Here is a 10,800-nt window from a genome sequence, read left to right on the forward strand (position 1 = left end):
TCTACATCTCTTGTTTGTGTTGGCTTTACCTCCCCTTTGTAAAATGCCCATGAGGGGAGACATATGAAACTTAATCCAATGGTCTTTATTTGTTTTGTTCGCTGGTTGTGAAAATGTTACAGCCAGCTAAACAACAGTGCCTACCGACCACGTTTGTAAAGTTTAATTGAAAGTGTTACTTCTAATGAGCTCGCCGTGAGGTTAGTCAACAGGTTGCTGACGCTGTTATCCTTCTCTTCTTCTGTTGATAGCATCTCGTTCTTATTAGTATTAAAGTAAAAGTATTGGTTTGCTCCCTCTGACTGATTTCTTAGTATATACAGTATGACATGAGATCAGATTTTTGTCTTTCTCTAATCTTTGATATTTGGCGAGATATATGGTCATTATTGACATGTTATCATGCAAAAACTTTAGAGGGAAAAATCAATCATTAGTGGAGGTCGTAGTAAAAAAGGTACTCACTGGTACTCATTCTTGTGTGTGATCAGGGTGAACGTGTCGGAGCCGTGAGGTTTCGGTACTCTGGTGTCTCCGTCCGAAAGGTGAACCACGATGGGGACGGCCGGAGAGGACGACCCCTCACCGTCAGCGGGGCCCCGTTGCTTAAAGGGGACCATTGTAAGCTCGCCTGGGCGCAGCTGTACCTTATATCTGGAACAAAAGGGAGAAGGTAAAAAAGAGAGGAACTATACGTATACTAAATAACAACTGTATTCAGTATGTATTATATACTGAACTTCACAAACTGTTTCGCAGGAAGTATACTTGCTGTCCTCTACTATTGAAGAAATAATGAACTCCCTTAAGGGTTTCATTACATTTTTACTCAATAGGTCGATATGTAAACACAGTACATATGCACAGGGTTAGGGTTAGGGTTAGGTAAACATTAGGTTTGAAACAAACACATGCATAAACTCATTCACCTATACTGGTTTCTGATGTTGATATTTTGGATAAAAAAAATAACTCAAGATTCAGATTCAAATTCAGAAATTCTTGTTTCTAAATCACCAAATACCGTTTATGGCATTTGTATAGTTTTTAATTAATATATTGGTGCATGAGTTGTGTTATCTTTGGGCAGACTCAGATTAGCTTCCTGTTTTCTGTATGCTAAGCTAAGCTGACCACATGTTGGGTCCACACAATGTGTAGCTTTTTTCAGGTCCGGTCTCAACTTGGGTTAGGGTGCTTGCCAACCTGACATTTCTCATCACTATCATAAATGTGGTTTATCTGTTTTACTAAAGTAGCGTTACAATAACAAAGACACATCCGTACTTCACCCATCTGAACGATGCCAAGCCGCCTCTGTGCAGCAACAAGACGCCTTCACGAAGACTCTGTGAGGCTTCAGGCTGCTGAGGGGTTTCTGCATTACACTCTTCAGGGTCACTGTATATGTTCGCATAAATTATCCGATTCACAAGCTGCATTATCTGAGAACCACCCGCCGGAAAATAGTAGAAAACAGGAAAAGGAATTTAAAAATAACATGTTTCGTTCTCTCTGCATGTACATTTTTCAACACAAATGACAGGTTCTTTAGAGTTCCCACAAATATACATTTACCTTGTTTTTTTCTTCCACTGAAGTGGCCTCCAACTCATAATCATGATATCCTTTAAAGGAAATGGAGAACCTGGAACCCACTCCTTCATCACAACTCTTGACAATCGAAAAGAGAAGTTGCCGCTTGATGATGCCTTTCTCGATGCTGCACAGCATTTTGGTTTTAAAATCAATCTGGGTTGATCACAATGAGGGGGTTTGAATTCATATATTATTTTCAGTAACACAGTAAAAAATGTTATCTTCTGACAGTGTTTTTTTAACAATGCTAGCGGGCTGACACACACTGAATGATCTCACAAACTAAGGGATGGATTGCCAAGGAAGCTTTTTAATTAATTCATGTTCCCCTGTGGGTGATTCATACTAACTTTGTTGACTTGCTGTAAATCTTTGGTTTAGGACCAAATACCTGCAAAAGCAATGCCTCCCCCGTTAGCATCAGATAGACTTTGTGTCTCTTGCGAATTAGCAAATGCTAGCATGCTAACTTGCTAAACTAAGATGGTAAGCATTGTACACATTATACCAGCTGAACAGCATGTGGGCATTGTTAGCAGCCTTAGTGTGAGTTGCTTTGGCAAAAAGACTCACAGACTTCCTGATAGCATACCTTTATAATCTTTGTTTTGTTTTGTTAATTTGAACTCACTTGAAGAACCCGCTTCTGCCACCTGTAGCGGTTGTGCTTGTGAACACTGAAGTTGTACTGTGAGGGTTGCTGTTCCTGCAACAAAAGCACAAAAACTAAACATTAGAAACACGTAGACCTTAAGGAAATAACACATTTTAATGAAAAACAGAAAGTATCAAGATAACTATCTCTATTAAAAAAGTTATGATATCATCGGCTAAACTGTTTCCTGGTAGGTGTAGAACAAACGCTTCCACATTCCTTCACACAATACCTTTGGGCCTATCAAACTGGACTTGTGTTTTGAAAAGCTAACCAGCGGGTTAAGCAGCTTATTAGCATGACCATATCTAGAGAGTAGATGATGAAATGTGGGGCACCAGTCTTCCATTTTACAAGACAGTTTTAGATGAGAAGATTTAAACACATGTATCTGTTGGGGAGATGGAAAACGTTGTAAGCAAAACCTCCATGTCTCTTGTTTTGTACAGCCCGCAGCTCACTGGCCTAGTTCAGTTTCACAGCACTTATAATGTGTTTTTCAGCAGCTCTTTCCATCATTATCTTCCCATGTAATGTGTTTATCATATCTTATATATTTTTAAACCAACGTTTAGCCTGATGTATTAAATGTTTTGGGGACATTTAGTAGTTTGGGTAGGATTTTAGGGTATTTGAAAAGAATTTATTATGTCTTACGATTGTGTTTATAAACTTTTGTGAACTTGAAATCACAGCCAATCGAATGGTAAGGAAGCTTGGTTTAAAGGGGCCCTATTATACTAATTTGTAGGTTCATATTTGTATTTAGTGCCTCTAATGTGACATGTTTACAAGGTCTAATTATTCTATTTCCCCCCTCTGTCTGACATTTAGTAGTTCAAGTTAGATTAGTTTAAGGGTGTTTGGTTGGTGTGCATTATGTCGAATAATCGTACTTGTATTTTTGAACTTCTCCTGAAAAACTGTGCCATATACTCAACCTCCATGTAAAAACTTCAGAAAGACAACCAATGTAATGTTGAGGAAGGTTAAACATGCTGATACCTCTTCAGTCTGGCTGTTCTGTTTGCAAAGCCGCTTCTTTTCCTTCCTGGCTTCCTTCAGAGCGTCTTCGATGGACCACTCTCCGTTCCTCACCTTGTTCATGATGCTCAGTTGATCCTCATTGCTCAACTGAAAGTACGACAAGCCAGTAAAACGTATTGTTAATTACCCTGTGTGTACTTAAGAAGTTATCCCTGTTGTAAACTTGTAATGTTGGTTCATATGTCCCACAATATTCAAGATTGTGATTCTAAATCTAGCGTTGCATTTGGTAAACTAACACATAAATCATAGTGTAGCAGCCCTCCTTTATTACTTTCATGCTCTTCTATTTACCATGCAGTATTTTAATTTGGCAATATTCGACCATAGTGCTGCTGTTCAAGTTCTTAATGATAAGAGAGTCACTGAAACTGTAAAGAGGAAGCACTGCGTGGCAAAGTTCAATCAGTATCTGCATCTGTTCATCATGAGATTTACAGGAACAGAATTATCTGTCACATTTCTGAGTAACTGTGTTCTTTTGTCGGAGCAGCAGGGAAGTCAGATTGAATTGAGGAAGTAAGAAATGCTCCAGGGACTTCAATAAACCAAAAAAGTTTCTCTTACTGCCCTGAAGTGACGGTAATGAAAGCAAGAGGGGGTGAGCTTCACAAGTATTGACTTTACATGTACATCATAGCACATTTGCAGTTAATAACATAGTATATTAGCTGAAACCGTACCTGTGGCAGATCCTCATTGTGGCTGTCCATTCTGGATGGGTTGTCTTTCTTCCTTGATCCTAAATTTGGCATTACAACTTTTTTAGATGACGTAAAAATCCATGCAAATGCTCAGTCCATTTACTGCCTCTCACGATACGAAAGCTGTTTTGTTTTTTTTGTCACGCAAGTCCCAAATAGTGATCTGCTCCTTTAAACATAGGAATGGAAAAGGCTGTGATTTGTATGACTATTTTTCTACCACCGCCCTCTTTAAGATCATATTACTGTTCTCTGTAAGGCAGGTACTTGCTGTTTGGCCACGCCTACACCAGCACACATGCTTTCTCTGCAGAACAACAGAACATTCAAGTCGGTTTACATGTCTCCACTCGCAGCACAATGTGCATTACCTGCTGCTCACCCTGTTTCACCTACATAGAAAGAGCACTAAGATACCGGCAGCTCTTTTCCCAGACCCATAGAAGTACAATTTAATACAAAAATACAACATGTATCTCCTATGGATTACTACTGAGGATTTATTGTTCTATACTCATATGAAATATTACTTTTACTATATTGTTTGTTTGAAAATCCAGGTTAAGTCGCCTGTAAACTGAAAAGCAAATGTAAATGTTTCATCATATTCTTATATAATGGTTTTCCCATGATACCTTTGATTTAGAAGGGTAAGAGCATTTTGTTTTCTTGGTGCAACAACACAGTCCTGACCCTACATATGGCTCAGTAATAATATGTATATTGTTAATTCAAGAAAATGTAAAGTGAGTAGTTGAAAGTCATTTCACAAATCTATATTTTATCCATTCACCATTTTTTTGAACCCTTTCTTCAGTCCTAGTCAACAATAAAGAGTGTGCATATAGCATTTCTGAACATAGGACAAATTAATGAGGGCCTATACAAGAAAAGGCACACAATTGCCAGTACAAAAGAAGCAGAATAACACTAAGTTTAGAGGTAAAATGGTGTAAATATTCCCATAAAATGCTTTCATTTTCAGGAAAAATATTTTAATTCTATATCCATTGGAATTTCCAGCTAGGGAAACTTTGAGAAAATTCATTGTGCAAGTTTTTCCGGTGCTCCCGGTCAAAGTGCAGTAATTACACAAATACACAGGCAACGACATTTGAACACAGCCGGTTTACTGGCTGTTGCCTAGCAACATATGCATGAGGTGAGGGCCATAGACTGATAGGGGCAGAGATAACGTGGTGGTGTTAGACTGTTACGCCCAGGTCTAGGGAAACCTAGGCGCAGCACAACATTTTACTCTCCCCACTCTTCCCATTCCCAAGAAATGGACAATGAGACAGAAAAATGCCTTTGGTAATTTTAATTACCTTTTTGTTTTTAAAGGAGGCGAGACAACCCACATAAACAAATAACCCTGGGCATACATAAATCTTGCCTAACAAATTAAGTAGAATAAAATACAGGCTTCTTACCTAACCTAACGAAAAAACAGGAGAAGACAGGATATGAACAAAAGAAAAGGGTTTCGCACTCCTGGGCAAAGCAAAGCGTGTCTTTCAAGATAGATTAAATTAGCTTATCTTTACAAAGATACCAAAATGTACAAAAGGACCGGTAATCTTTAGATTTAACCACACAGAACAATAGATCAGGTTTTCTACAACAGACAGTTGGGAGTAGGAGAGGTCGATGAGAGAGAGGGCAGAGGAACTGGTGGCTGCAGGTTAAATGCTCCTGTCTCTTCAGGTGGACCAATCAGCCTGTCGAAGGCAGCCAATCAGCTAACAGGCACCACCTGCATAATGACCCAGGGTCATAACAAGTGACACTAGATCTAAATCAGTGCTGATACGGCCCAGGTACAGCAGATCACTGCAGTATTTGAAAGTGTTTTAAAACCCTGCAGTCTTCCTCCTGAGATTCTGTTCACATACATGTCTCAGTCTGTAGTTCATCTTTTATACTTGAGGTTGGCTTCAACTGGAATGAGAAAAAAAGCTAAACATTAGAGCATAATCTAACTGCACATGAATGATTAATGCTGTGGTTGACTAGAAAACCACCTGCAACAGGAACCAAAACTACTGAGTAACTCTTTTATTTTTGTATTAAGCACATTAGTAGCATGGATTTGTGCATGGCAACGTCACTACACTGCACAACTGCACTGTAATTCAACTGTTTTACTTTGTTATTTTATTATATTATCAGTATTTTCACTTTTATTAACCATACTGACACTTGACCTCGTTACTTTAACTTGTCAGGACCTCAGTTTTTCAAAGTTTTCCTTTAATTGCTAAAGTTTCTATTAAACCATTTGTATATTTGATGTATTCCTGTATTCTTTTCTCATTTACTGATACTTATTTCTGTCATTTTGGAGCCGTAAAACCTGAAATGTTCCTCTAAGATCAATAAAGGCTTATCTTAGCTTAGTATGTTCTGGCCTTGCTTACTGGTGCAGTGGACACATAGGTCTGGACAGGACCAGTTTGAGGGCTTCCAGCCACTCCTTCTGCTCCCTGTCCTGCTCGCACATGAAGACAAACTGTCGCGTAGGCGTCTCCACCATGACACCCCACTTCCACTTGTTTCCCTGAGCATGTTTTGGGACACACTCCTTCACAGAGTAACCTTTCTTCTCTGTGCCGATGAACACCACCCCTAACTCCTCTGCATCCTACGTTCACAGTGATGAAAACAAGACACACATAAAGGTTGTTTCAAGTGCTTGACAAACATCATTAAAGAAAGCATTGGGTTATAAAGAGAGTTCCTCACCAGCTGGCCTTTGAAGTAGAACAGCTTCCTGTTTTGAGAGTCCAAAACAAACCACCTCTTTTTGAATGGCTCCTTTTGCTGTTAAAAAAACATGTAATGCTTCACTAGAAAATGTACTGGGTAAATTGGCACATTTTCTGCCCAAGCTTCGACTCCATAGCTTAGCTCCTTATACCCATTCTTACAAAAGAGATAATTACATTTTTGTGTGTGATTTGTGTGAGTATGTAAGAGGAACAAAAAACCCTCATTGTATTTCTACTGTCACTAACAACACCAACTCTGCTAGTGAAGACTGTGCTTTTCTCATTGCATGCGTGAGTCAAAGCTGCTTTCAAGTGCTGACAATATAAATGTACAAATAAATCATATTTATATTTAATGTTTGGTTCTTTACCAACTTACCAATGGCCCTGTCTTTTCCATGTAGCCCTCTTTGAGGTAGTTTCTTGTTATCTTTGGTATCAGCTGACAGAGAGACAAAATTGTGTGTTAAGCTTTAAAACATAAAGCAAAAAGAGACAAAAAGGTCTCTTTATTGCCGTTGATTTCCACTGCATTTAGTGTGCTTTTTCATGCATGTTAATGTGCATCATCTTGTCAGTCATTATGGTTTTGAGAAGGTTTGATGCTTACTTCTGCATCCCTTCCAGTTGGGTACGCTGTCCTCAGGTATGCATAGCGAGCAGCACGAATAGCATTGTACCATGTCACTATTTCCTGCAGTAAAGGAACAGAAACGTAGCTTTTAAAAATCAGTACAAACATTTCTGGTAACTGATATTTATGCTTTCGATGATTAAGCATTCCCACCTGAGGATTCTCGTGATAGACGTAGAGGTTCCTGGTGTGATCGTCGTCTTCGTAGGTGATCTGCAGCCCATTGGGATGACCAATCTTCTCTGGTTGGAAAGTGGCGTTTATGTCCTTGATGGAGATTAAAGCTTTAGGACCTTTGGACTCCTGGATCACAAATAGATGAGCAGAGTTAGTAGTCAGGATAGAAAACCTTGATCAATAAAAATGCAACTCATTTTATAGAAATTGCGATATTAGTGATGGCAATGTTGTAGCCAGGCCAGTCCTACGTTTTGGTCAGGACTGTAATAACTCAGCTGTACTTTGTTTTAGTGCAAATTAACAAACCTTAGCATGCTGAACACCAAACTGAGATGGTGAACAAAGTAAACATTTAACCTGCATGCTAACCATGCCATTCGGAGAATGTTAGCATTTAGCCTGAAGCACTTCACTGCGGGTTAAAGGGATAGTTCAGATTTTTTGAAGTAGGGCGTCATGAGGAACTAAGGTTGTTTGTTTGTATCGTTAAGTGACTTGTTGTTTTAAAGGTTTAGTACGAATGCACCAAAGTGCCGACTTCAATCTACTGTAGATATTACACTGACTATAGATAACTCAAGCCCTCTTACAAAAGAGCCAATATATTCCTTTAGATTGGAAAAGATAATATCAATACACTTGCTTTTAGATTACACATGTAAGATATATTAAAATAGTGGTTTTGTGTATGGCATACAGTGCAGATTAAATGTGTAAAAGCTGCAGGAAACACACATTTTCCTTGTTGTAGTAGGTCAGAGTAAATTCTCTCTCTGACAGTACGAACTTCCTCTTCAGAAACTGTGTGTTCTCTTTCCCTTTTTTCCAAAGCATCCCTTCATAGAAACCTGGTAATAAAGCAAAAACAAAAAGTGTACTGGGTCAAAGATGAGGCAATACACCCGGGTCTTAAAATTATTAAAGTTTTGTTCAGGTAAACATATAGAAAAAACTCTGTCCAGCTCTCACTTCCTGGCTGTTTTGTAATGCAAAGAACAGGTTTTTCTTGAACGGTTCTCATCTGCATGAGGAACCATATTGTTCATTGTAGAATAACGACAACAGGCTGATACGGGTTTTTGTTCTGCAGTAGGCGTGTGTTTGAAACTGTGAAAACGTCACCTGTGGTGTAAGATAGTGGTGGATACTTGGTTTCTCCTGTGAATTCCATCCTTTCGTATTTAGCCCGAATCCACTGCTCTTTTAAGACGCTGCGGTTCAAGAGACAGACATACAAATATTTTTAGACAGGCAAAACACACTTCTGCAAACAGTGGCTATTATAAGCTGCAGTATCACTACAAGGAAATGAATCATTAAGCTTTGAATTAGCAGCAGAAATGCATCTTCTACAGTGAGTTGCACTATTGTTGTGGCATTGCATTGTCAGCACTTGGCACACATAATAAAATATTACATTTCTGAGACAGTTTTTGTCAAAAGTTACTTACACACAGTCACTTTCCTTGGGCCGATAGTAATATGGTGGAACAGCTTTCTCGTACAAAGCTCGGTTTTTGGCATTGCCATTGGACTTCATGAACTTAATAAAAAAAGACACACCTGAAGGTTACAGTTCACCTGAAGAATGAATATCTTACTGGATCAATCATTTGAAAAGAAAGGCAGGGGGACAGTACCTCTACCATCTTATCATCCCAGTAGTCCAGCTTTATGGATTTGACCCGGCTGGACAGGCTGCGGTGGATGCCAGAGCAGTTCAGACACACAAACACACCCAGCGTGTAGGAAGTCCACTCTGGATCTGAGGTGTGCAGAAGAAGTGGGACTAACATTAAACACTCAAGGCTAGATTGTCCTGGCTTTTACGCTGTTTTTCTTTACTGGAATAGCCTGTCTTTTAAATATATTCTTAATACTTAATCTTATTGTTTTCTTAACGTCATCTATTTATCATGTTTTACATCTTGTACATGTGTTAAGCTGTAATGTAACTTCTTTTTTTTTTAAAGATTCTGATGTTATGAAGATATTACTATCAAGTTGAATGAACAAAAGAAAGTGGTTTATGCACGACACTTTATTTTGTATGCTACACGTGGACTTACATCATGCATCAGTGTGCATTTCCCCATACAATATTAGAGTAAATCAAACTACCACAAGAGTGGCTTTTGCCCACTTTCCCTGGTTGGTTAATCAGCCTTGTTTGCATTGACAGAATTACATTCACAGTCACCTGACAATAACATAACTGCTTTGAAATATCAGATTTAAGCTTACTTTTTTTCTTCTTATCTAAAGGGTGTTGGCTCTGCATCTTACATTTAAATATTTGAAATAAGCTTATAATATAGATAAAATATCGTGTAATGTGTGTTAATATAACAGTTGCTTACCAGGAGCCCCGCAGTCCGCGCACCGGCTGTTGTCCGGCAGCTTTATAAGTTCCAGTACAATATTTGTGTTCCGCTCATGGTTTGCCATTTTGGTATAAGGTCACGGTCTCGACTAAATTTCGACAAAGAATCTTGTTTTCTAAACTAAACATGTTGCTCACATGGTTTTACGCGCGGCAAAATGCATCTACAAACTGGAACATGTGACAGATAAGAAACGTTTTGAATGTTAAAACACGAAGCGGGTGCGGACCTGTTTACCTTTCTGTCACTGGGGGTTGTCCTTTAATAGATTATCTCTCTGCGCAAAGTGGTTTCACAAAAAAAAACGCTGAGTCTTTGCGGAAACCGATCAAACCGCTGCAGTGAATTTACAGGCTTTGCACATTTAGCGTAATGAACCATTTGTGCCTGCCTCCAAAATACCATCCACCGTTTAGTCTCACTGAATCATCCCAGGACTGCACTGCAGGACCTTTAACCGTAGACTGTGTGAAGTTTATAACTATTGTCACCATGAACGTTACCCACTTGATTTGTTTTGGTGTTATCTGATATTTGCAACATGTAAATGAGAAATTGTCTTATTTTGTCAAACATCTTTTATCATTTGATGAAGCTAGGTTAAACATTTTATTGTAGTTCGTTGAATTATTAGGACGTATTTTTGCGTATATTTTTTGTAGACATAGATCAGAAAATACTATCAACAGCCATGTTTTTATGAAGCAAATATTCAATAATTAAGGGTTTAAAAAGATGTATGAACAAAACCTTCAGAATATAGATAGAAATCGAGCCGGAAAGTTTGTGCTATTTTGGTGGAGATTTCTTCCTCAACGTATGAGAA

At 38.6% G+C, this 10,800-nt stretch overlaps 2 protein-coding genes across 2 annotated transcripts; both read right to left on the reverse strand.

Moving 5' to 3' along the window:
- Positions 1-461: 461 nt before the first annotated feature.
- Positions 462-4,189, reverse strand: LOC104950557 (uncharacterized). Its single transcript, XM_010777100.1, has 6 exons — positions 3,985-4,189; positions 3,260-3,388; positions 2,231-2,305; positions 1,579-1,752; positions 1,288-1,445; positions 462-654 (listed from the first exon to the last, which is right to left on the reverse strand). The coding sequence occupies exons 1-6, from the start codon at positions 4,054-4,056 to the stop codon at positions 462-464; spliced, it is 801 nt and encodes a 266-aa protein (XP_010775402.1). The 5' UTR covers positions 4,057-4,189.
- A 1,122-nt stretch (positions 4,190-5,311) lies between these two features.
- Positions 5,312-10,261, reverse strand: LOC104944484 (arf-GAP with dual PH domain-containing protein 2-like). Its single transcript, XM_010770023.1, has 11 exons — positions 9,951-10,261; positions 9,231-9,355; positions 9,042-9,133; positions 8,713-8,801; positions 8,326-8,438; positions 7,564-7,713; positions 7,387-7,470; positions 7,156-7,218; positions 6,751-6,828; positions 6,426-6,649; positions 5,312-5,946 (listed from the first exon to the last, which is right to left on the reverse strand). Exons 1-11 carry the CDS (start codon positions 10,036-10,038, stop codon positions 5,943-5,945), a joined length of 1,110 nt encoding a protein of 369 aa, XP_010768325.1. The 5' UTR covers positions 10,039-10,261; the 3' UTR covers positions 5,312-5,942.
- Positions 10,262-10,800: the final 539 nt, after the last annotated feature.

Source organism: Notothenia coriiceps, unplaced genomic scaffold (assembly GCF_000735185.1).
Source record: "Notothenia coriiceps isolate Sejong01 unplaced genomic scaffold, NC01 NC01_scaffold00000339, whole genome shotgun sequence".
Classification (NCBI taxonomy): Eukaryota; Metazoa; Chordata; class Actinopteri; order Perciformes; family Nototheniidae; genus Notothenia; species Notothenia coriiceps.

What these genes read in the sequence shown, in the direction of transcription:
- LOC104950557 (XM_010777100.1), bottom strand. Translation starts at nt 4,056, where the DNA reads ATGCCAAATTTAGGATCAAGGAAGAAAGACAACCCATCCAGAATGGAC. An exon ending in ACAATGAGGATCTGCCACAG is followed by an intron (nt 3,389 to 3,984) that starts GTACGGTTTCAG and finishes TCGTACTTTCAG; the next exon opens with TTGAGCAATGAGGATCAACT. An exon ending in AGAACAGCCAGACTGAAGAG is followed by an intron (nt 2,306 to 3,259) that starts GTATCAGCATGT and finishes CTTTTGTTGCAG; the next exon opens with GAACAGCAACCCTCACAGTA.
- LOC104944484 (XM_010770023.1), bottom strand. Translation starts at nt 10,038, where the DNA reads ATGGCAAACCATGAGCGGAACACAAATATTGTACTGGAACTTATAAAG. An exon ending in CCCAAGGAAAGTGACTGTGT is followed by an intron (nt 8,802 to 9,041) that starts GTAAGTAACTTT and finishes CTTGAACCGCAG; the next exon opens with CGTCTTAAAAGAGCAGTGGA. An exon ending in TGGAAAAGACAGGGCCATTG is followed by an intron (nt 6,829 to 7,155) that starts GTAAGTTGGTAA and finishes TTTTTTTAACAG; the next exon opens with CAAAAGGAGCCATTCAAAAA.